This window comes from Abrus precatorius, unplaced genomic scaffold, assembly GCF_003935025.1.
Source record: "Abrus precatorius isolate BTA unplaced genomic scaffold, Abrus_2018 Scaffold8, whole genome shotgun sequence".
NCBI lineage: Eukaryota > Viridiplantae > Streptophyta > Magnoliopsida > Fabales > Fabaceae > Abrus > Abrus precatorius.
In genome coordinates, this window is record NW_020874428.1 from 28,653,696 (window position 1) to 28,680,470 (window position 26,775).

Consider the following 26,775-nt stretch of genomic DNA (forward strand, 5'->3'; position numbering starts at 1 on the left):
CAAAAATAGGACTTTGTAAAGTTAAAAAGAATGAACAATTCATCCTCCTTAAAACTTTTAAGTGTTAATATCATCATGTATTTTAAATTAAATTAATAATAAATAATACTGTATTTCCTCATTCTATAAATAAACTCACCATAAAAGAACCTTATCCTATAATAGAACCTACGTAAGAAAATTATTTTTGAGTGATTGAATATAAATTAAGGAGAGGATGATAAGGTTATCTTTCTCAATTTTATATGGTAAAGTACAAATATGCAGTAGTCCTAAAGATACAAAATGCAATTATCCCCACGTATAGCTGTACACATCGTCTATGGCCCTCGTCAATTATATCAACTGCGTTGGAAGGATGATGAACGACACCTACATGAATCATATGCTAAAACCTATCCACTGAACTAAAAGGTCATTTAGAAGTAACGTAGTCCTAAAGAACACACAAGTTTCTGCATTTTTTGCTTTTCCTTCTAAACGTGGGAATGACTACTGTTATTTTACACTCTACAAGGCATGCTAAGCACATTTATTAGTGTGTTAATAACTAAAGATCTCCAATTTGGCAGTCATCTTCTGCATTCATGCTGGCACCTGTACTTGTACCACAGCACCAACTCTGCTACAATCTTGGGAGACATAAGTTACAACAGCTAAACTGCACATCATTATTTCCCAGAGCTTTTCTTCCCCGTCCTGCGCTTCCATTTACTCTGCATCAATCAATACCATATGATGAGCTAAGAACAAGTACTAAAAAGAACGTGAGTGCTGCAAAGGATGAATTATTTACCAGAGGCACATCATCAGAAATCTCAGTAATTGTGTGATCATCATCAGGACTTGATGGCTCTACATGTGATTTCTCCATTTCTCTAGGACTACTCCCCACCTCACTGTTATCTTGATGCCCTTCAGAATCTGATTCTTCTTCTCCATTAACATTTTCCCTCAAAGCTTCACTTGATTCGTCCACTTCCCTCCCTTCTGAACTACTTTGTCGGATACTCTCCCTATCTTCAGAGAGCCTCTCACCATAATCTTGCTTCTCTTCATCCGATTCTTCTGTATAACGAAGACTCTTCTCTTTCTTTAGCCTCTTTCCTTTGGAAACTGATTTTACTTTCTTGCTAGATTTCTTCTTCTCTGTTGTGATGTCATTGGACCCTCCAGCCAGTTCCTCTTCTGAATCACCATGAAAATAAAATTCATTAACAAGAGAGAAAGAAGGATACAAAAATGAAGCACAAGTGTTAACAGAAAAATGAGGAAGTGGCCGCTGCAATTAATTATAGTTGAAGCTACTTTAGGTATAATATTCATTTTCTTAAAGCATATTAGCAAATTTAACATGCAACCCTATCATATCATTTAAGATACATTACCTGAGTACACATCATCAGCTTTAGAGGTCGTGGTCTCTTCAGGACTTGTTACCTCTGAAATCTCTTTGGCATCCTCTTGATGGAAACTACTTTTTGATGCACGTTTTTGTCCACGTTTTATAGACTTGCCGGGAGATTGTTTACCATTAACTCTGTAAGGCAAATTTATACAAATTATAATTATTAGAGCATAAAGCAAAACCACATATGTGCATAATAATCTGAGTCTTCCACTCACATTTTTGTCTTTTTACTTGGTGAGCCACTTGACTCTTTTTGTTTTTTCCCAGAACTACAAAATATGAAAGTAATCAAGAAAATCAGCACAGAAAAGGAGACCACACACTAAATGGGAAACAAGACCATGTTAATAAGCCAGCATAAAGACAATTCAACAATCCCGCTAAAGCACATGACATGTATTCAACTTTTTCATATTATAAATGTTACGACTATTTCATGTTATATATAAAATAAAATATATAATTCAATTAGATAAAAGTAAAAAAAAAAAAAAAACCACGTGAACAGGAAACTTACGCTCCAATTGAAGAGAGTTTTATCTTCTGAAAAAATTTAAAAGAAAATTCATCAGATATTCAGATTTTAATGATAACTGATATCTTCTATTGGAAATAGAAACTGCAGTAATACTTAAGAGAAAGGAAGATCACCAAACAAAAATCAGAGACCTTAGTAAATTTGCGACCCTTATCAATAAGCTCCCAGCGCTCCTTTTCCAAACGAAGTATTTCTACATCTCCATCATCATATAACATCTTCCACATGACGTGACAGAGAAACATTGTATCAGAATTGCAATTAATAGCTACTAGATAGCAGGAAGAAAAACTTTGAACCAAATTCCGATGACAAGTTCAGCATCATTCAGCTTACCACATGCTTTCCTTTCAAAGAGTCATAAGACTTAATAGTGCCTCCATAAAATCTACAGAACAACAAAACACCAACACGAGAACTTAAACTATAAATTCTGTAAAGAGAATAAAAAAAAAAAAGTCATTTTCAAAAACATGCTCAAAATGCTTCCATCACTAGAAAAACTAAATATTTTTCTTGTTCCTCCCTTTGAATAACCAAAATTATTGACATCAATAATTTATTTTGCTTCAGTAACTGATCACCATAGAATTTATCATTTGTACTTACTTCTTATCCATAGGCCACCAAACTTTAATTCTGCATCCAATTAGATCTTCAGTATCAATTTCACCTTCCTTCGTTGAGCACTGTACATGATCAATCAAATCAAATAATATGATACAGTGATTTGCATTGCAGAACATAAATTATCCCAAAGAGAACGCAGGAAGCAAAAGGGGGTCAGGGAGGAGGTGAGCATAAAAGATCCACACATGGCATAGAGATTCTACAAACATAGTAAGATGAAAGCAACTACTACATGGATTACAAAAGCTTGTAAGATACCTTAGCTAACCCTGTAATACTTTTCCTTTTTCCCTTTTTGGTAGACCCTGTGGAGGACTTGTAATTGTTACTCTTATCACTTAGTTTTATACTATCTGGACTCTGCAACAGAAGCAAAATAGAAAAATAAGCATAAGTTTACAGCATTTATCAATTAGATCCTACATTTGTATTGATCAACCTGACAGTAAGATTGTACCTTCATGCCATACTCATCAGGTTTATTCGACTCATTGTCATGATAACTGTCAGAGCCCTTAACTTTTTGTTTTAACGATGATATTAATAAATCTTTCTCACTGCCTTTCACCTTTTTTCTTTGCATGGTTTTGCTATTTGTATCAAGGTTAACTTCAGCATCCAACAGTAATTTGGCTTGAGGGGAGTCTCCACCTTTGTCTGAAACTCTTCGAGATGCCTTTGATATACTAGTTGATAATCTCAATTTTCCATGAGTAGAGGAAGACCGCCTACGTTTAGGCACTGGATAAGGTGTTGTTTCTCTGGCTTTTCTCTTTTTACCTGTTGCATGCTCTGGGTCCTTCAGCACCTTCTTACTCAAAGAATGTTCATGACCATTACTTGGTTCAACATTAGTTGACATCCCCAAGTTGTCCAAGTTAATTTGTCTGACCATATTTAGGATTTCAAAATCATTGTCAGCCTTTTTTGTTTCAGCTGGCACAGACTTACTCTTTTTCACCTTTTTGCCACCAGTTCCCTGAAATTTTATGTTCTTTAACATATTTCGCAGAGGTATTTCATTTCCATCTTTCTCGTCAACCTTTGAAGCTTCATCCTCTGCTGATTGGGATGGAACCTGATATAAAAGAGCAATCACAGAGTTCAGGATTTAAAAACAATGAAGATTTCCATGTGACTTTGTGATTGCATTGAACATACCATTTCCAGTTCAAGAGATTCAAAGTGAGTCAAGACACTTTCATCAACCAACCAGCTTTTCACATCACTTTCCTGCCAGATATTGCAGAGGCACTAATAAGCACTGCTTCTAATTAAAAGTAATCCTAGATCTAATAAATGTTAAAAAATAATAATACTGTTCAGCTGATTCAAGGAAAAGAAGACTTCATTAACTGAGATTTAATTTTGGGTTACTAAGAGTAGACTAGTGTGACACAATTTTACTTGTAGGGACACAGTATCTCTAAACTGTGACAATAATCAAGAATAAACCCAACATCATGGCCTGCTCAGGAAAGGGCCTACACAAAACCACCCCAACACATCCATCAAGCAATAGAAAGATGCTTAATTGGAAGGAAACGTTTTTCCTATAACAATGTAACCAAGTGTAAATGGCAGAGCTCAAGCATCATGCAAATTTAATCAATCAAAAGTTAAAATAGCATACGTCAAGTCAAAGTAATGAGTCTATAACTTAAGGTACATATTTAAAATGATTTAATAAAATTCAAATTTAGTATAATAAAGTAGTATAATGTAAGCAACTCAACTGCAATGAAACAGTCTCAGTTGGAAAGCATTTTGTACATTTGAACAAGAATAGTTAGATACTGGAAGGAACTAAAAATGTTGACCCAAAAAAATGAGCATACCACAGTGTCATCCCTTTCCTTCTTCTCTGATGCTTTGTATAGCATTGGAGGAAGAGAAACCAAATGGGCCAATCCTTGTAAATCAACATCCTTCTGCACTAAGCGTTTGATTATTGCCAACCCGAGGTCACATATTGCATGAGAATTCTGGACATATATGGATCACAGATGTAAGATTACGGTCTATTACACTTTGACTTTTGTAATTTTTAAAATATTACCAAAAAGCATTATTCTCAACCTTTGACTTTGATGCGTCAACCATATCTTCAGAATGTTTGATATTCTGAAAGATAGAAGTAATAGCAGATATAATTTCTTTCTCTTTGTCAGTAGTTACTTCTGACTTGGCATCTTCATCTCTTTGCAGTAGCATTGACAGTAGTAAATGCAACTGGCTGAAAATTCAAAACAAAACTTAAACTCAGTAAGAATGAGCATTCCCAACCTTCTATATTTTGAGGTTTGACAACATGTAAATTTGTAGGTATTGGCACAGTTGCATTCCTAATTCTATTTCCATTCAACATCATGTATACATGTATTTGAGAAGTACAACAAATCAGTAAAACAGACACGTAGGCATCAAATCCAAGAAATGAAAAAAGTGTGTGGACAGGGTATATCTACCACACCTTACCCCTAAAAGCCTTTACAGCATATACAAGCACATGTGCAGAATTTAAAACTAAGATTCTAGTGAGTTTTCCATTTTATGTGAAATGACACTGTGCAGCATGGTATATGCATAAAGGCAAACTTTTTTGAAGGCCTCAATTTAATAAGCAAGTGGCATTCTTCATATCTTTCAAATTCAAACTGCAGAGATTCAAATATTAGCATCTCATACATTATGTAATATGTCAAAAAATCATTAAATGTGACAATAACACTTACGAATAACCAAAAAATCATTAAATGCTCCCCTACTTCCCTTTCCCATGTCTCTCTTTTGAATCTTCTCACACCTTTATTTACAAGGAATTTATGAATAATAGAGGAGAAAGATACAGATGTAAGAGGATATGAAATCCTCAAGACTAAAAGACATCGCAGAGGAAAAAAACAAAGATCAAGAAATATGTGCAACACAGAATTGCAATCTCTCAGTAGGTTTATCAAAGACACTTCTCTAGAAAGAATTTTACCTAAACACTGAGAAAAGGCTAGAAAAATTACTCAATCCCAAATGAACTCAAAACAGGACTACTATCCTGATAAGATTATAGCATTCCGTTGCATGCGCTTTTAAAAGAGTATGTAAATATGCATCAAGCATACAGATGTTGTATGAGAATAAAATGGTACCGGTATATATTGTCATATGCTCCAACATCCTTGCACTCAGCAACATTGGGACATGAATTGTGAGCAAGTGCATGAACTAGGTGTGGAAGAATGTATTCAGGATAAGTGGTCAAGGAATTTGTATCTGATTGCACAGAAAGTTGTCGTGCCTTCAACTGGTGGTGCATTTGAATAATGTCAGCTAGGTTCTGTTTATCCTGCATCAACAGACAGGGGTCACCACAAAAACACAAAATTGAAGTTAAAGCAAAGTAAAAATACAATTGCAAAAAGACAATGAGTAAACAACTTACCTCTGCAAACTCTTCAGGCTTGGACCCAAATATGTTGAATAAAAAGGCACATGCATATTTGGCATCCAAAAGGCGGTCTTTAATATATTGATGAATTTTACTCAAGAAAATTTTCTTAGCTTGAGGGAAGCTAATCTACAAAACTCAAAAGAAGACCATGAGAAGCAGTTATTCCCACATTGAAATGAAAATTTTAACAAATTTCTCCCTTTACATATGAAGAGAAGTAATCTTTTGTCTTGAGAATAATGCAATGGAAAAACTATAAATGCTCAAGAATAAAGTAAACAGAAGACAGCCCACCTCGGATGCCCTTAAAGTTAAGTGGAAAAGATCAATGGTTATCTTATGATCCCAAAGCCTTGACAAACGAAGAACTGCCTTTGCAGAAGCAAGCTTCAAATGAGCCTTATCAACTGAACTGCAAGAAAACATAAACAAGTGCAAGTATTTAAACCCACAATCCAATTTTAAATTAATCAAAAAATATAAACTCTGAAGCTGATATACTTTGACTTTAGGTCCTCTGATATTTCACCACAAGATAAAATATTCCTAAGGATATTCAGAAGACTGTCAATATCTGGACGAACATGAGCATCTTTGACTGGCAAGTAGCTCTTTACTAATGTTTTAATGCCATATATCTGCAGCAAAGAAAAAGAACAGGGGACATAGAGGAATAGAGAGAATAAAAGGTCAAAAAAATAAAATAAAATTTACAAGCATTTTCTATTGTATCAAACTCAGAACAAAAAGTGCAACCTAAAGTATCTTAAACAAACAGTAGAGACTATTCTTCCTACCGACCTTCAACATGCAAAGATCGCTTCTATCATCCCAAGATGTTCTTGTGTGATCGTCTTTCTGAAACACCAAAGCAAATATTAAGATGAAAATCAATTACTCCCATACTTACTTCATAAACAAGCACACCATTCAGAGGGATTTGAAAGGTTTACACTATCACTTTTCAGAATCTTGTTTATTATAAATTCTTCAATTTCACTCTCTCTAGTTTCAAAGACAGGCATTGCAGTCTGCGCAATACACCCCAGAGACTGAAGTACCGCAGGCAGATGTGTTTTCTCTTCGAGCATATCCACAAGTTTCTGCAAATAAGGTGACAAGAATCAAAATGAAGGAAAACCTAATGCACAAGGCTACGACCTAGTCGGAACTGGGAAGGGTAGATATATGCAGCCTTACCCTCCCGCAAGTGGAGAGGCTGTTTCCATAATCTGAACCCGTGACCTCCAGGTCACAAGGCAGCAACATTAACGTTGGGCCAAGCAAGGTAGTTAAAATTGGGATTTTACTTCAAATCGTAAAAGGGAATAAGAATTGTAAATTGTAAAATCGTAAATCAAATCATAAAATTTTACAAAATTCATATATACTAATATACATTCATAAATGCATATAAAATAGCATAAATTAGAATTAAAAAACCTTTAAATCACTAAAAACACTTAAATAAACTTGCATTGATAGATCATAATCCATATTCCATAACAAAGCAATGGTGCTAACAGCTCCAATGCTGCTGGCTCTTCAAGTGTGCCTTCTAATAAGATGAGCAAAACAAAGCTAGATGAGAACAGAAGCAAAGAGCAGAACAGAGCAAGATTGGAACAGAAGAAAATACCAAAAGATCGTGCAGGAGATCACATAGAAGACACGTTCACATTTGGACATGAAGCAGTTGCACCCTACTGACTCAGGTGCAAACCAGGTTGCACACAGTGGGACTGCTTGAGATGGCCAATGTTGACATGGGTTCAAACAAGGAAAAAAAGGAGGCAGCACAACTTGGTTAGGACTTGGGGTTTGAACAATTTAAACTGGGTCAAAATTGGGCCACATCCATCAGGTTAGTATCCAACTGGACCAAGATTCAGATCCCAAAATTGGGATTTCATGAAATCATTTCAAAAACTCGATTTTATAAATTAACTCCCGATTTCACTACGATTTTGCCTGGGAACAATTTGCTGCAATTTGAATTGTTCAGCCCTCCCTAATCGTAAAATCTCACTATTTACAGTTCAACTCCCAATTTTAACTACCATAGCCTAAGGCTTGCCCTCTGACAAGAATCAGAATGATAACAACTAAATCAGTGTGTTTAAAATAAATGAAACCTTGTATAGAACGGAGAGAGACTTGAGGCCATCATCCTTTGTTATTGCAGCCAGTGCATGGACAGCATACTTTGCCTGCCTCCGACTCCCTTCTAAACATAATCTCTCCAATATAAGGTCTACAGAACTGCAAGAAACAAGGAGATACTAAGAAACTATACAAGGAAATGGATTTAAAAGGTTAACAATTGCAACAGTAGCACCTTGATGTGACTGCAAGCTGTTCACGAATAGTACCACCAGCTTTTGCTAAAACATTCAAAACACCCTCTTTAATTGTATCATTATTATCTTTCAGTAAATTCACCAGCTCCTCCTCACTGCCACTAAGAAGCAATGGACTGAAGCGAGCAATCATCTGCAATGCATCCCAAGTTAACCAGAAAGTTAGAAAATGTTATTCTTGCATCTTTATTTTCATGTCCAATACGACTAAACCCATGCCATTGCTTCATAGCAGAATTAAATAACATTAAATCATTGGAGAAGGATACTAAAAAAATGAAACATACAAACTCAATGACACTTAATAAAAACCATCCTTGGGCCTTCTCCCAATAGCATAAACAAGTAGGATTAATTGATTCTATGGCATTGTATCAAAACCTCTCTGATGAAGTGGTCAAGAATTCAATCCTTGTCACCTCCATTTTCAATTAAATTAAATTTCAACCCTCTGTAGCAGTGGGCCCATACTTTGAGAGCTTGAAGGGCGTTCACAATTCCTAGGAATTCTAAAAATTTCAGCTTTGGAATGAGTTGGCACATGACAGACACAATCGCTCAAAGCCCATAAATACCAATTAATCAGCATCATGCAAAGACATAAAAATGTCTTGCTTTGAAATAATTACAAGCAAGGTAGTCAAAATTGAGATCTAACCCATGATTACAAAGGGGAAGAAAAACATGCAAATCTTGTAATCATAACATGGACAGTAAGATCTTACTTACTGTCCATAGAAATTTAAAATATCTAGAGTAAAAAATTATTCTCAAATAAAAAATATAAAACTTAAATTACTGTAATAATTATATAAAATTATTAGGTAATTATATTGGAAAATACAATTTTAGATAACCAAAAAGGAAAATATAAGATTTACGTGAACTTGGCTTGTCCCCTTGTCTTTTCTGGGTTTTGTCCTTTTCTGCTCTATCCTACCAGATATTTCCAGCACTATCAATTCAAAAGATGTATACACTAACACCCTCTCTCCACTTTCTTCAAAACCAACTCCAAGGCTGCCATTGATGCTCTTCTTGGACCTCAAAACCAAGGTTGTGGCTATCTTCTAAGCTGATCCAAAACCTTTGCAGCCTCTCATTTACTTTCCACCTCAGAACCCTGATCGAAAAGCTTGACAAGTACCAGGGAAGAGTCAAAATGAAGGAAATAAGGTTCAAGAGTTTTTTGCAGGTAGGTGTTTCCTTCTTCTTTTTTTTCTTTTAAAATCGTAGTAGCATGGACGGGTCCGATGCCACAATTCTACTCTTAAGATAGTGCAATCCAATCAATCATATCAAAACAAGTTTTTCAGGGAGGTTAGGGTCACTGGGAGGATAAAAATCGTGCACTTACAAGGACGATTGTGAATTTGTGATTTTGACTACCATGACTACAAGCAAAAGCTGTGAACCATTTATTTATAATTCTTAGACAAATGTTAAATAACTAAGTGCAAAAATCAAAGACAGCTACAGTGACATGTCCTTACCACCAATATATTAAGGCAAGATTGTGCATGCTGATCATTTTGTGCAGATTTTTGAGCTACTATTTCTAAAAGAATTGCCTTTACATGCTCCTTGTTGAAAAGCAAATAGGAGCACTTCACAGAGAAGATATTCAGAAATTCAAAAAGACGATGTTTTTCGCCAAGTATTTTAAGCAAATCATCCTGCAAAAAAAAAAAAAAAAAAAAAAAAAGACAAATAAATAGGTAAAATCAGTGTGTAAAAAAATACAAGCTACATTTTCTTTCTTTCCCTACTGGAAAATAAAAAATAACACAATGTTTGTCTGAATCATAACAATGAGACTATAATTTAAATGATTAATGTTGAAACTTGTAATATTGTTCCCTATTATGGACCCCTAAAAGTAAAAATTTGTTTGGAATTATGGTACTAATCTATGCAGTTCATCTGATGACACCAATAAGAAATATTCATAACAGCTTCAGGAAAGAAGATAGAGAGACAGACATATTGACATCAAATTTTGAAGCTCATTACATTAAACTGCTGCTGTTAATTTTAGCTTAGCTAAGTGCTTATGTTGATCATGGCATCATTTAAAGGAGAAGATTATATTAAAATGAAAATATAATGCAGGTTAGAGTTAGATTATTATGTCTACTCAATGGCAGAGTGAATGAATAATTAATCAGATTCATAACCAAAAAAACACATGAAAGGCAGTCTATTGGCAGTACCATCTATGGTAGCCATTAATGATAGTGATGGAAAAGGAATGACATCAGACATATTCATAGGAGATAATAGGCACCCAAATGCATGGAGAGTTAGCAAGTGATACATGTCACAGGAATTGAACATCAAGTTAAAAATTTAATTCTCATATCTTCACTTCAAAAAGTGATGCCCATACAGTTTGTAACCATGACTTCCCAAATAAGTCCGCAATAATATATCTATCAGCTGTGGATTATATTTTACCCGGGAGGCACGAGCTTGATGGAGGCCAGTACTTGGATCTACAAGATTTGTCAAAATCTTCCAGATATTGGCATCTTTTAATTGATCAAGAATCTGGAAACTCTCTTCAGCCTTTATGGGGTCAGCAAATGAACGGGACATTATTCTGAAACAGAAAAGAATCTTTTTCTGGACCTCGGGAATGTCTTTACCCTGCATTTAAATGAGAATCAATTCCTTTTCCTGATCAAATTTCCTTTGAGAAGTTCATCTTTCCAACTTCCAAAGTCAAATACCTGACTCATCTGCCTGAGAGATAGATACCTCTGCATCTCTTGCTGTAACCTGCTACCAAAGAGATACAGTTAAAAGTGAAACTTTTATTCCTCACTGATGTTGAGACACCAGAGTTGTATAAAGCCATCAGCCCATCACAGAAACCAACTAAGCTTACCTTTGTTTCTGCTCCAGTATCTTTTCAAGAGCCTTCACCTCCACTTTATCAAATCCAGAGAAAATCCCAGCCCAATGTTTAACAATAGCACCAATTGAAAAATCTACTGGAAATAGGGACCCACATAGAACAGATTCAATAATATCAGATCTGCAAAAAAGAAATGAACAATAGAAATGCCAATGATCAGAACGCCTTCAACCCTAAAATAAACAGAAAAAGCAACCTAAAAGGACAAGAGACAAACTCTTGACCAAAAAAAATATACTTTTGTTAAAGCAATATTCACCAAAACATCCAACTCCTCTAATTTTGTACTTGAAAAGTATGCAAACTATGCTATTGACAAAAAAAACAAGTCAAAGCAACAAACTACATGATGGAAATCATGTCAACTTTACATAACACTAAAATAGAACAGTTGCACCCTAGTGCAGCAAGAATTTTCAAAACCACAAGATCTTTTTTCAAGGCACCATTTTTTAATGAATTATACCAAAAAACTTCATTATGGAAATCACAATATGAATATACAGAATATATACTAAAGATTTCATTTTAATATATAGAACATAACCTTAGTTGGATTGACAGAATATTCTATTTCTTTTAATAAAAATGATTCATCTCTTTTGGTAATTAGTTAAAATCAGTTTAAACAAGTGTTACCACTTGTAGACTACTAAAATCAGGTTTCAGAAAAAATGGTCAGTTCTACTTTATTGTCAATACAAAAACAATTTAAAAAAAGAAAATTATGATCATGATGCAAATTAGGGCAAACATGATACAGCACGTGTTTCACCTGAAATCTTTGTCATAAAAACATCTAAGGAACTTCCCAGGAATCCAGTTATATTCATTGGGATTGACACTGTCACAGCTCTTCTCACAAACAACTCTATACACTTCAGCCAATCTCTCCATTGTATACTTTTTAACACGTAGCTGCAAATGCAAAGCAAAATGATGAATTGAGACACTAGTTGAAATCATCAAACATTTAATTAAAAAGATATAGAACAAAAATTTATAGTTGTACATACAGATTTATCACGAAGCCGTTCTGCAACAAGTTTCACAGTTTCAAGTGGAACTGCATTTAGCGCATGACGTGCCACATCACAGATAACAGCCACAACTTGCTTTCGAACATTTTCATCGAAATCCAGCAGTCGTTCACAAAGGGCAGCTAAGTTTGACTCAAATAAAATCAGCATATAAAGGACAAAAAAAAAAAACAAATAAAACTTTAGACTGACAGAGTGAATATGTGTTTAAAATACTCACATATCATTTGAGGAGCTTCAGCTCCAAAAGGATTTAACAGCAGGCAGTTCTTTACATGCTCAAGGACAGACATGCGAACCTCAATAACTCTATCAGTCAACCTCTTTAAAAATTCTGAAAATATAGGCTGAAATGCTTCAGGAATAGAAGATCCAGGAAGAGAAATTATATCACCAACCAAGTTCACTGCTTTCAAACGGATTTCCAGCTGGTCAGTCTACAAATGTCCAAATTACAAGTGAGAACCCAGCTGTTAATTTTTGCCAAAATCGTGAACAAGATAAATGAGGAATAAAAATGCCAAAGCGACTTTGATATTGCAACTTCATACAGTCCAAAACTCAGAACCTCCACAGAGCATAACATACAAATTACACCCCAAAGAAAAATCTAACAATAATGTTATTATAATGGAAATACATGATACATCTAAAAAAACATCAGGCATCAATGTCAGTATCCAACCCCCAATTAGGAAAGTCCACAACAGGAGAAATAGGATGAGCGCCACTAGTTTGGCTACTCAATTAAAAGTAGGAATTGTAAACTGCTAGAGTTGTTAATTAGTTAGGATGGTATATATAGAGACAGAGAAGGTAGAGGGAGGCAGTTAGTTGGTTATTGTATCATGGGGACTTGGGAGAGACCAGGCTCTAAAAATCCCTAGAATCTTCTATCATAAGCTTCCTACTCCAGAGAAGGAGGATTCTCATTCTGTTCAATAAAATTATTTTCTTTCTTCTGTTAATTCCAATTCTCTGAACCAATATTTATCAGTCAGGAAAGCCAATAAATAACTAATTACCAGTAGCTCTCCAGTCACATAAGGGAGAACTCCAGATAGGATCTGAGGAGCACAGCAATACAGATCATAGATAACTCCATGATATTCAACTTGACTGTTTACTGGCTTGCAATCTCCAGACATTAACGATAGCAAAAATTGTTTAATGCTGGGTTCAAGTTTTCCTACACATTGCTGTATAACATTCATGGCAAGCCTCCTTGCAGCCATATTAACACCCTGGAATTAAAAGTTCACACTATCATGTTTCTTGGATAATATTAGAGCAGCAAGAGCATCAGCTAATCAGCCTTCAACAGGAAAAAGAATTTATGAAAGAAGTACTTACTTTTTTTTCTCGGCCTAATTTAGACAGTAGAATAGATAAAAGATCCTCACGAACATCCTCACTCTCTTCTAAAAGAACCACCATTATAGTTTGCATGGATGACAGAACACTTTCTGGATGATCATCTCTAGGTATGAAACAAAATGTAAAGGCACCACTCATTAATACAAAGAAAATAAACAAGAAATAATCATAGAAAATTTGACATACAAGAAAGTGAATAACACATAACTTCTTAGTTTTCACTTCAGTGTTAACAGTTTAAAGTTTCGACAACTACAACAACCAACCCTTATCTAACTAGGCGAAGACTGCTTATATAGCAATACAGCACTTCCTTCTTAAGACATCACAGTCTAAAAAGACAAAGATGTATAGTTTATTTAATTATCTTTAATCCTTTCTCATTATTTATACAGAAAATTATTAAGTTTGCAATGTTCGAAGTGAATATAAGAAACTGCCAGGAGGTACCCCATATTTGTTACTCTTAAAATTAGCACAGGCATCACAATTCATTAAAAGATTTTATGATAAACTAACCTGACAACCGCAAAGAAAGTGCTGAACATTTCATTCACCAGATCATCACATTCAAGATCCAACATCACAACACACGATCTATATTTTGCAAGAGTCTCCAATATAACAACTCTTCGGCCAAAGGATGGACCATTGGTATCGCTTAGACCACTAAAAGTTCCCACAATCAACTGAAAAGTATCCTGCAACGAGATCTAACACAAATCAGGACAAACTACAAAGAATACTTGTAAATTATGTTCCCAACTGTTCTTTTGGATGAAACAGAATGAGTAAATAAGATGACAAACTATAACTAGATGGTCTTAGTAAACAAAAGAGACCTTTAGAATTTCATCACTATAAGGAGCTTCAGGTGCAGTAATTCGAGTTATCTCACAAACACATGTTGCAACTAGAAGCTTGACATCCCTATCTTGGTGCTTCAGCAAGTCTGGCTTAACAATTGCATTAAAAAAAGGCTTCATTGACTCCAATGTTGAAGCTGAAGGTGACTGATCCAGCTCAGCAAGGCATGTGGTTGCTTGCTGCATGTGGAAATAATATTTCAAGGTGTGAGGGGGCATAGCAGTTTCCAAAACCAAAAATCAGTAGCTTTATGACAAACTAATTTTTTAAGACCATATCCGCATGAACAATTTTACATTAGTAGTTGAACCCATATCCAATCCCTCGTTCACAAATCAAGTCCCCTATATATCTTCACTCCTCATCTTTCTTCTTTTATAATATATAACTTTCTAGTTTATCTAATAATACAAATCAGGTGAACTATCCTTTAAATCTCAAGTGCATTTGAAAAGGAACCCTAATTCTTACTTTGTATTTCAAATTCTTTCCATCCACTATCAATCACAGACATGAAAGTTGCAATTTTCAGTACCCTCATCTGTTCCCGCTCAGTTTTCTTAGATTTCGAAATATAGACACAAGACGGATTCCTATTAAACTACAGCACAAAATAATTACAACGCCCAGTTTAACAGTTTATCCTGTGTTAGCACACAAAGTTAAAGCACCTTCGAAAAATTAACCTAACTCGAACGATTATTATCAAGCTTGCTCCAAATCAACATAAGCCTCCCTCACCTCAAGCATAGTAAACCTACTAATTGTTCTTACCAACACATGAAGAAGTAAATTTGGGGAAGCAAAGCTCACCAAATTGAAGGCATTTGAGCCAAATTCTAATTTCAAAAAATACAAATCAGATTAAAAGAGGAATTGATCACTTTATTTTGCTTTTATTACCCTTGCACCTCCTTAGCTACCCAACAGCCAAACAGAAAGTAACGGACATAACCAACTAACACAAAAGAAAAAGAAAGTTTTGAATTGGAAAAGACAAAAAAGGCACGAGATTTTTCAAACCAGACGAACATGGAGAATTGGGGAATGGAGCAATGAGGAATTAAAAAATTTGAAAAGAAAAATGCGAACCTTCAAGAGCTTGATGAGAGCGTCTTTGGAGGAGGGAAGGGTATCGAGCTTGGATCCCAGCTCCTTGAGTTGCAGGTGAGGCTTTTGAGCCATAATTCCTCTCTTGATAAGACGGTGTCGTTTCAGACGTCTTTCATGGACTTTAACGAAGACAAAGCAGAGAGTTGAGAGTTGAGAGTTGAGAGTCGAGCGTTGAGAAGAGGAGAAAGAGGGTTTTGTTTTTGTTTCTGCCTACGATGTTCTGTTCTGTCCACTCCACTCGCCTTCTGATTTTCGAACACCGAACCGAAATTTACTCCAAAATCCCCATGTTTGGAGTATTTATTTTTTAAAAATAATCATAAGTAATTTTTTCTGCACTAAATCACAGAAAATTTCCACTTAAACTGAAAATATTTATAATATAATAAAAAAACCAGCTCTTTCAGAAACCAAAAGAAAAAGTGTTTAACAAATAGATAAATGCTAAAATCTTAATTAAAAATTAACAAATTGTTAAAATATATTATTAATGAAAGCAAAAAAATATATATCTTATTATAAATGATTTTTTTAACGTATGTCTTTGACCGCATGATAATATTTTTGTATTAAAAACATAATATATTAAAATATTAATAATATTAAATAATATAATTTTAAAAAAATATTATTTATTATTTTTATATATTCTTATATACAAATTAAAAAATATTTAATACATTTTAACATAGTTTTAATAAAAAGAATGTTTTAAAAATATTAAATAGTATATATTATAAAAAAATCCTATATATATCATTGATCCAACTATATAAGTAATTATATTAAATTAATTAATTTAACACGCATACCGCATACGTGATGTTTTCTTTAAATAAATCCGTATATTAATGTCAGTATTTTTTAAAGATATTTTGGGATCTTTCCTTTTGATAAAACGTTTGCACTTGCAGCCGTCGATTTGGCCAGCTCGCATCGGTTATTTTCATCGGTTGACTATGTTCTTTGGGATGCATTTCACAAGAAATTTAAGCACAAAATTTATTTAATGAAGCTAACTATTATTTAAATTCCATTGCATTAGTGAAACCATTAGAATTAGGTATGCCCTAGATTTCTTACACTTCTTATATTATATTCCTTAAATTGTATCTACTATGTTAGTGTTGAAATTTGATGAGTTATATATATACTGACCAAACTTCTCACGCTAAGCAATTATTCATCTCTGTATATTATATATAAACTGTCAAAATCTTAAACAGTATTATTCTGCTCATCCAATATTCTATTTAATAATATACAGGCATAGTAAAAATTGAATCTAAAATTTCATGTGGAGTATTTTTCATTTTTTAAAATTTTAAATTAGTTTTAATTTATGATTGTTAAATTTTGATATCATATTTTAAATTCAAAATATACAAATCAGTGGCTTTAACTATTAAATGTGTGGTTCATCTTAAATTTTTAAATATCATATTTTAAATGTCAAACTAATCATTTATAATTGAGATATTATTAGTTTATTAAATTTTTATGTGCAGTTTCTCCTATGTAAGTCCACATAAGTTACAAATAGGGCATACAAATGCGATAATTATCCCTGGAAATTTAATAGCCACCTTTGTTCTATATTTGTCTGACTTTTACATAATTAACAGTGCCTTCTGTTAGGGGAAAAAACATTTCCAAATTTTATTTATGAAAAAATAAATTAAGAAATGAACCTATTGTACGTTTTATATTTGTATACAGTAGAATAAAGTTCAAATATTGATAAAAAAATAATTTGTAGTCCCTTCAATAAATTCAATTACAATGAGGGTATAACGATGCACTTGATAATACAAGTGCGTTAAGGGAAGATTTATCAGTAATTTTACTTTACTCAAATATTGTAAAATACAAGATCCTTCCTGCTGTGTGAAAAATGTGGCAATATCTTATTTACACAGTTTTATAGTAAATAGATAATATATTAAAATAGTTATTCTTTGTTGTAATTAAAATAAAACAAGAACGCAGAATTGTATAAAAAGAATACTAGGAAGTATATGGATGTGCAGATGGAAGAAACATTTGCTCTTGAGACAGAGTGGAAGATCAGTAACATTAAATTGCAGGTTGCCTCCCACCACTTACATTAAATATCACTACTTCACAAAAGAAGAGAGTCCAACGAATTTCAAGGACTTCATTTCCTAGTCAACTCACTGGTCAATCTAATCATCCACCTGACACCATACCAATATTGCTAGATTTTCCGTGGGTGAATCACCTGACACATTTTAACTGCTTGCTTTAATGCAAATTTATATACTAAGTATTTTCCTGCTTCTGTTTTTATATATGTATAATGTAACAATTTAAGAGAATTTGTTTATGAATACTTTTTAATATGTTTACTACAAATTTATGATATTTAATTTATTAATATACTCAATTTTGTGATATTTAATGATTGAATTTATACTTTTTTTTTTAAATTAATTTAAAATTATTACCAAATTATTTTATTCTATCACCCTCCAAGTACATAACAAAAAGACATTCTTAGAATAGTTTCGCATGTAGGGGACGCAACAATTGATGTTTTCTCGTGTTGTTTAAAGGACTTCGAACTCAGCTTCCATAGCATAGTGGTAGTGCGTTCGCTTCGTAAGCGAAAGGTCGCGAGTTCGATCCTCGCTGGGAGCTCTACGTCTTTTATCCTCTCGTTTTGATTTTTCTTTGGTTACATTCCCATTCGTTTGTTTTAATGGAATTGCTAAGTGTTAACAGCGTTTCTTTTTAATATTGTTTTAGACTTTAGTGGGGTGAAATTATGGGCGATTTACTGAATGATAATTTTGACGAATAGTTAATTTAGGATTTATGGGGACAAAACATGCAGGTTTCAGTGGAAGATTATTAAATAATTAATAACCAACATTAGATATCATAAAGTGGAGTCCATATCATAATCAAGTTAAAACAAGAACCAAAGTTATTCCATAAGACATAGTTAGGATTAGGATTCTAACTCCCTCCTCCTTAATTCTAAGACCATATATCCTCAACAGTCCAACAATGACTCATAATCAAGGCTAATGATCTTCTTCCCTTCTCTACAAGGGATCATCATTTGTACTGAACATTACTATTGGGTTCAGCATTTGAGAGTGAAGACTGAGACGAGCCAGCATTAGGTGTATCCCTCAAGTAAGTCCCCATGGCAGCACCAAAGTAGCCATTTGGGTGTCCAATGTGAAAGGGAGGAACAAATGCAGTAGCAACACCAAGAGTCCCATATTCCACTGTCCTTTTCCCCAATGGTTCACCCCTCATAGAGGTGCGATCACCCTCAAGCTCACGGTAACGGTGAAGGTATATGGTGAGAGGTTCGATGTAGTCATCGAAGCCAAGCTTGCTCATAGCCCAAAGCACGTCTTCAGCAGTGATTGTCTTGCGTTGCTCCCTCTGGCAACGCTCGTTTGCCTCCCCAGTTATGAAGCTGATGTATTCAGACACGCATTCTTGGATCGTTTCTTTGGCGTCATCGGAAATCTTCGCGTGTGGTGGAAGGATCTTACGCATGATCCTTATCACGTTTGCAATTGGCATGAAACGGTCTTGCTCCCTCACCGTGCATTCGTTCTCCTCTGCTGTTGAGTGGTTGTTCTCGGTAGCTACCTGCCTCATGCTCATCTCCGACACTGATAGCTTCAACCCTGTGATCAGGTTCAACTTTTTTCATTAATTTATGAAGATACAGATATATCAATGTAAATGAATCGGTGATGGATGGATAAAGTTGGAAAATACACGTCAGGTTTAATATATTAAGGTGTGAAACTGATGATGATATGATCGAAGTTAATTGGGAGTAAAAGCTTTAAGAGCTTGGAGTTGTATATGGTTTGTAGAGGAGAGATGAGAGGAATCTGAAGGAAAAGGACAAAAAAACAGCTTTCAAGTCATGCTATTAATTAAAGGGGACAAACGATTCAAAAGGGTCCTCTTTTTCATGGCTTTAATTTGTTTTCATGCATTGGTCAGTCTGAACGCATTTCAAAGAGGGGTTGAACGGTTGTGTGCTTGTGCATGTAACGCCCCAAGATGGTCCACACAAACTCATTTTTGGTTTGAAATTTTGGTATACTCGAGGAGAGAGAACTCATGAAAGAATTTTGGTCCAGACTTGATATAAATTCTGGCCTTAGCTACGGAATTCAGTATTTATTCTTGGTACTGCATTTTAAGGTTGTGGTTGCGAATTCTTGGAAAACCTGTGTGTCCCTCCAACGCACCAGTCTCTTGGCTTGGCTGGGAAGGAAGGGTAGAAGAAGACAGGCGGATGAAAAGGTTTATAGTGGAGACAGATCCTTGTATTCTGATATGATGTTGGAGAATGCATGGATGCCACTTGTAACTATCAAGTCAGTGACTGCATGCATGCATGCGTGCCACTTGTTCCCTTCTAAAATATAAAAGCCACAACCCATTATTGTCATCATCTTCACCACAATATTGCTTTACTGAAACCACGGCCTTTGTGGGTTGGAAGAAGCAAACCAAGAAATAAATCAATTCCGGAAAAAGAGCTTGCTAGCGTTACAAGTTCAAATTACAAGTTCAAAGCAATATAATATCAAACTTTGCGTTATAATAATGCAAATGAAAGAGATCATCAAATTAAATGCTAGAAATTAATGAAAGATGTCACAGCCCAGTGGATTTGACTGTGTGAATGCATGTTTACTAGGCGAAAATGAAAACTCGTGAAGTGATAAACAGGTTGCATGCATGTGGGAGAATCATTGGAAGAGGCATCATGTACTCTGTATATATACGTATATATTAAAATATATATTTCAGAAGTACTAGTATATTACTAATGTATATCCTGCATGAATCAGAATCATGAAGTTAAAATATTACAAGAAAAAATGATGAAGAGATGAAAAGAACCTACAAATTAATGTAAGTGAGAGAGAAAGAGAGAGAATCAGATATATTTGTAGTGTTTATTTAATGGTATTATATAGTTTTACCAGAGGAGGTGTTGGGGAGCTTGCGGTAGCCATGAAAGCCTCCACTATCCATAGCTGTGGCAGTGATTATAAGATGAGAGATGAGAGAGTAGGCTATTGGAGTACTTGGCAAGTGTCGAGATTTATAGTGCTTAAATTTTGGGAACAACGTGTCCAAGGGGGGCGATGTAAACGAGGAACGCGGCAATAGGCAATAGCCGGTCATAGACACACACACATCCCTCCACTCCGATTCGGGGACAGTGAAAAGACCGACAGGCGTAGGTTGCTTCTTTTATCCATCATCAGAAATTTTGGTGAATAATGCTATTCATGTAGTAACTTTAAAAAAATAAAAAAATAAAAAAAAAATAGAAATATTATTATATAAATTATCTAGAAACTTTTAGACAAAAATATCGTGAAAATTAGTTATTTAATTATTTAATTATATAGTGAACAAATTAGAGAAGCTTTTACATAAAAGTGTAAAATAAAATATATTTAGATTGAAAAAGTATATTTTATTATTTTTTAAATTAAACATAAAAACTATTATATTTTTTCTCTTAACCAAATAAATGATAAACATTATTTAATAAATGCTACATTTATTATTTTTTATGTATCAATTTAGTCAAATAATATACAAATTGATAAATATAGTCATATTTGATTTATATTGTAATTATTTTAAACTTTTAATATAACTTCCCCTATTATTTTTACATATTTAATACCCTTCACTATTGAAATTATTTTATAATTATTTTTGCATATTTTCATTCTATTTTTACCACCTTATTGCATAAGTTGTCATATTTTTAATTAATTTAAAAAATATTATTAATTTTAAAACTAAATCTTAAAACAAAAAGTGATAATATTTATTAAAAAAATTCAACATGATTGATGTTTCTTAAACAAAATTTTTAAATTAAAATTTTTAAAGCATTAAAATTCTAGTTTGAAAAAGGCTATAATAATTTGATTATTAAACAAAATTTAATACAATAAATACTCTTTAATAATTACGAGAGCATGACAATAGGTGAATATTGCGACGTCAGTACAAATGATGCACAACCACAGTACGAGGGCAAGGTTGGGTATATGTATACAAACTACAATAATTTCGTGTAAGAAGAATGCTATTAATATATATATATATATATATATATATATATATATATATAAAGAAAAAAATAGAATATGTTTTATTTTAATTATAAAAAATATATAATAAATTTAACATATATTAATTATTAAAAAATTATATTTTTATTAGTGTTATTAAATATATATGTTATTAATTATGTCATTTAATATCATTAATATTTTTAAAATAATATATATTTATAAAAAAAATATAGCTGATTTAATTACTTTTCTTAATTATAGTAATTTAGTTTTTTTGTTTTTTATACAAGGTTTAGAGGGAGTATTTTATATTATTAATTAAAATATAAAAATATAAATTTATAAATGAGAAAGAAAAAAATTCATATAAATTTTATATTTTTTTAATAAATTTTAGTTAATAATAAAATATATACATTACTAACATTTATTTTAAAAATGTATGAACGACATCAATGTAAAAGAAAGATGATAAATAGCTTAAAAGTTTTAGGCCTTTTATAGATACTGTAATTTTGTTAGTTGATATAATTTTTAATTATATTAATAAAATTATTAGATTTTCAAAAGTTTTAATTTGTTATTTTTATTTTTAAAATAATTATGAATTTTCATCTCTCTTTTTTTTATCTTTAACACCATGCCCATATATTTACTATTTATTAATAATTTATTTCTATTTTTTCCTTCCTCACAAAATATTAATACTTTAAAAGATATGAAATTTTTTTAAAAAAAATTATTTATAATTAATTTTTTTACAAAATTCACTGATGGATAGTTTATATAATAATTTATACTTAAATAAATTAATAATATATCTACCCTGAACTAAAATGAATACAAGTCACATAAAAATATTAATATTATTCTAATAATATATACAACAAATATATTTTTATATAGTTTTAGCAACACTTTTGAAAAAATATATATTAAATAAAATAATAAATATATATATGCATATATGATATATATTTAAATTTAATATTTTTAAGTAATTGATATAATTATTTACAACAATATAGTATTTATAAGTTTTTTTTTCATTTTATTCTTATAAATTAGGAATAAAAAAACTTATAATTTATTACTTTACTTACTATTAGATATAAGTTAAATACACACGCATAATAATTTATCTAATGTTTGAAGATTTTAACTAATATATATATATATATATATATATATATATATATATAATTTTATCTAATAGTTGAGAATTTTAAATATAGAGTATTTTTTTCTATTTTCTTAATTTGTATATAACATATTTTTATTTATTTAGAAAGTTAAAAAAATACTAATAATAAACACATAATATTTTATCTAATGTTTGAGAATTTTAACTAATATATATATATATATATATAATATTTTATTTAATGTTTGAGGATTTTGATTATAGAGTGTTTTTTTTCATTTTTTTAATTTGTATATAGCATATTTTTATTTATTTAGAAAGTTAAAAAAATACTAATTTTTATTATTTTAATATTTTAATTTATTTTAAACACTATAAAAAATGTATAAATAAAAAAATTATATTAAAAAGTTAATAAAATTACAATATAAATAAATATTATTGATTAAATTCCTCAATTTCCATGCTATTTTCCAAGTAGACAAATAAAAATGGACGGAGCAGTTAGATAAATTATATGAAATACTTTTATTTATTATTTTTACAAGATAACTATTAAATGAATTAATATTATTTAAATGCTAATAAGTACGGTTGAAGAAGAAAACTAATCTAATAAACATTATATCTGGGATTATACTTGTAATTTTTTTAATTTGAATTACATGTGATTTTAATATTAAATAAATTGTTTAGCCAATTAATTTTTTTCTTATATAAAACTTCAAAAACAGGACATAAAATTACTTTAAAAGTGAAAAATATAATAAAAAATTAACAAAATTTTGAAAAATATTTTTGAAGATTAAAAAATGAAAATAAAATAATAATATTAAAATATCAATAAATGTAATTATTTTAAATACTCAAAAGAACAAAATATATTAGTTAATAAAACTATTTTTAATATGATACAATGAAATATTATTTATTTATTTGAATACATCGTTCACAAAATTTGAAGAATAAAACAGTGAAGAAATATTCATGCATTTATTTATTTATTATCATTATTATTATGATACATGCATTTAAATAATTAAATGTACGCCTCGATAGTTACAATTTATGATTAAAATACTATAATAAATTAATACCAATTCTTAATGAGGGATTTATTTTTTTTCATTAATTTATTGTATATTTTTCATGACACAAGTTATTAGGTCTGAGTACTTTCTAGGATAAATATCGAGGTTTAGAGTTTAAATATATTTTAGTATGAATATTTTATATATTTTGGATAAAAGTTATTTTTAATTAAATATACGAGCGCAATGTACGTAACTCTTTTATGATGCTTAGCATTTAAAAAAATATATAGTCAATACTTTAAAAAGCATTTACTGTTAATATATATAATACATTTATTATAGATATAGTTATAAAAGAGAAAAAAATATATTTTAAATAAAAATTTCTTAAAAAATAGTCATAATAAATACATGGATGTAATTTATATGTTTGGTGTAAGTTAATGTTTTTTAAACTGTTTTTGTTTAATTTTTAATGGAAAAAATTATTAAATCAAAAATATTTCTTATTTAAATTTTACATTTATTTAAAGAAGGAACGTTATCTTTTATATTTTTGTTGCTGCTTTAAATCAAGTTAAACGTTATTTAGCATGGTTGAGATGTATAACGAATGAATTTTGGTATTTTTAATTTTTTAATAATTAAATTGTAAGATAATAAATTACATAATTACATTCTTCTTAATTATTATATAATTATTAAAATACATTATTTATTTCAAATTTAATTTGTTGATTTTACATTTTGTATCAATAGGTATGATCCATAACATATTGCCTAAAAAGTTAAGCTATGAAGTTTTTATTGAAAAGAAATTATAGAAAATGTAGAAGTCATTGAAAAGTTAATTTTTAAATAATAAAAAATTCATAAATTTTTGTATTCTTTATTTAAATAAATATATATATATATAGAAGAGAATAAAATGTAATATAAAAATGTCTATTTTTATTAAATAAAATAAACTATAAAAAAAGAAAAGTAAAAACAAGTTATTTCTACTCATTTATTTTAATCAATTTTTTTATTCTCTCTCTTTTTTTACTAAATAAAACATTGAGACATTAATTAAAAAATATTATATAAAAAAATACTGTAAATATTATTTTAATCAATTTTTTTTACAGTTTTTACTTATTTATTTATTTTAAATAAAAGATACTCGTTTAATATATTACTTTAAATATTTAATGAAGTATATTGAATAAATTCACACAATGTAAAAAAAAAATAGTCATGATTATATTGTTAACTTTATCAATTGATTGATATATAAATAATATTAAAATATAATTTTATGACATAGTTAATTAAACATTAACATTTTATTATTAAAGATAAATTAAAAGTACAAGTTACTTAGAAAAATTATACTTATTTAATAAAATTAAATATTTTATTAGTATTTAACATGTTATTGAAGAAAATATTATTTTATTAAAACTAAATTACAAATACTACAGTAAATTATACAATTATAATTTTTTCTATTTTTTTTATATTAAATTCTACGTATATTCAGTAATATTTCAAGTAAATTTTAGATAAACATAATTTGACATAAAACTATTCAAATATTATGTATCACATTCTCGTAAAGATAATATAATACAAAAAAAATATGACATAATTAATTAATTAATATATATTTTATATTTTTATTTTTATAATAAAGATTTCTAAAGATGTTTTAGTGTTTAATATAAATTTTGTTTATAAAATTCAAGAAACGTTTATTTTTTTTAACATATTTACTTTTTATTATTTAATATGTTTAACTTGCTAACAGTTCATATAATAATAGAAATTAACAGTAAACTTAAAACACTGCAATTAATTTTTAAAATTTATTATATTAACTATTTTTTTCTTAAATCTATATAAATTAGTCAAAAGTTGACGTGAAAAGGATCAAATGAAATATATATTAATAATATTTTTGGTTATACATTTTGTTAATTGGTATTTTAAAGGTATTAATTAAAAAATTAAAATAAAGTTTTTCAAAATAATATTAAAAATACATTGAAATATTTTATTAGAATATATTGACAATGAAAAAAATATATTTACTTTAATATGTGTCATGGTTATTTATTAAGCTAAACACCTATTTTTATAAATAATAGTTTTAACTAAAACATTGCTTTAACATTATACACTATAAGTGTTCAATTTGTTTACAATTATACATATATAATTATAAAAAATAATATTATATAATTGCATAAGTAGAATAATAAAATTTGATGCTTATTAAAAATTATTAAACAGAATAAGTAACTAATAGTAAGTAAATTTTGTTTATTAATAATATTTTTAATTAAAATTTACCTTGAATATGTGAATTGATTGCTTAAGATTGTATATGTGCTATAATGTGCAATTCTTTATTTATTTAATTGTTTGCACACATTTTTTATTCAGTAATATTGAATTTTAAAACCACAAATTAAACTAAAATAAATTAGTGTCCGTTTATTTTACATGTTCGATGATTATTTATGACTTAGTTGATAAGATCAAAATATTTGAAAAAGAAAATAAAATAATAAATAATTGGGTTAAAAACTGACCTGGTGCCTGGATGCCTGGATGCAATTTATGTAAATTAAAGGCTCTTTTACTAGAAAAGTACGTTGCATTTTAAACAATGCCAGTTTCAAAATGTGTAAAAAATATATTTTTTTGCTAATTTTGTGCTTAAATTCCTTAATTAAACCCAATTATAATTTAATTTCCTTAGATAATGATGTCTAATTGTCTATAAATTG

General features: G+C 30.4%; 2 protein-coding genes and 1 non-coding gene across 6 annotated transcripts; 1 reads left to right on the plus strand and 2 right to left on the minus strand.

Moving 5' to 3' along the window:
* Positions 1–204: 204 nt before the first annotated feature.
* Positions 205–15,977, minus strand: LOC113848088 (sister chromatid cohesion protein PDS5 homolog B-like). Of its 4 annotated transcripts, none has more exons than XM_027477469.1 (33): positions 15,684–15,977; positions 14,567–14,770; positions 14,244–14,425; positions 13,701–13,827; positions 13,373–13,591; positions 12,568–12,784; positions 12,324–12,469; positions 12,083–12,225; positions 11,278–11,427; positions 11,120–11,168; positions 10,845–11,036; positions 9,881–10,063; positions 8,366–8,520; positions 8,163–8,289; positions 6,981–7,130; positions 6,829–6,885; positions 6,529–6,665; positions 6,322–6,439; positions 6,019–6,153; positions 5,726–5,922; positions 4,659–4,815; positions 4,418–4,564; positions 3,741–3,812; positions 3,037–3,657; positions 2,838–2,939; positions 2,559–2,638; positions 2,286–2,337; positions 2,081–2,167; positions 1,929–1,954; positions 1,627–1,680; positions 1,389–1,540; positions 797–1,188; positions 205–716 (listed from the first exon to the last, which is right to left on the minus strand). In XM_027477469.1, exons 1-33 carry the CDS (start codon positions 15,774–15,776, stop codon positions 672–674), a joined length of 4,968 nt encoding a protein of 1,655 aa, XP_027333270.1. In that variant the 5' UTR covers positions 15,777–15,977; the 3' UTR covers positions 205–671. The 4 variants fall into 4 exon arrangements, with proteins under 4 accessions (XP_027333270.1, XP_027333272.1, XP_027333273.1 ...); XM_027477471.1 differs by having other exon boundaries at positions 211–716; positions 797–1,185; XM_027477472.1 differs by lacking the exons at positions 205–716; positions 797–1,188; positions 1,929–1,954 and having other exon boundaries at positions 1,400–1,540.
* Positions 15,978–18,293: 2,316 nt separating this feature from the next.
* Positions 18,294–18,365, plus strand: TRNAT-CGU. The gene has a single exon. It is a non-coding gene; the product is annotated as a tRNA-Thr (tRNA).
* A 423-nt stretch (positions 18,366–18,788) lies between these two features.
* Positions 18,789–20,753, minus strand: LOC113874978 (nuclear transcription factor Y subunit B-6). The gene is made up of 2 exons (XM_027513342.1): positions 20,702–20,753; positions 18,789–19,378 (listed from the first exon to the last, which is right to left on the minus strand). The coding sequence occupies exons 1-2, from the start codon at positions 20,751–20,753 to the stop codon at positions 18,789–18,791; spliced, it is 642 nt and encodes a 213-aa protein (XP_027369143.1).
* Between the last annotated feature and the right edge of the window lie 6,022 nt (positions 20,754–26,775).

Bases quoted from the DNA above. Each gene is read 5' to 3' on its own strand.
- LOC113874978 (XM_027513342.1), bottom strand. From the start codon at position 20,753: ATGGATAGTGGAGGCTTTCATGGCTACCGCAAGCTCCCCAACACCTCC. The intron at 19,379-20,701 runs GTAAAACTATAT...ACCTGATCACAG, and splicing joins GCTCCCCAACACCTCCTCTG to GGTTGAAGCTATCAGTGTCG.
- LOC113848088 (XM_027477469.1), bottom strand. From the start codon at position 15,776: ATGGCTCAAAAGCCTCACCTGCAACTCAAGGAGCTGGGATCCAAGCTC. The intron at 14,771-15,683 runs GTTCGCATTTTT...TTCCACATGCAG, and splicing joins CTCTCATCAAGCTCTTGAAG to CAAGCAACCACATGCCTTGC. The intron at 13,828-14,243 runs GTTAGTTTATCA...TTTCATACCTAG, and splicing joins ACTTTCTTTGCGGTTGTCAG to AGATGATCATCCAGAAAGTG.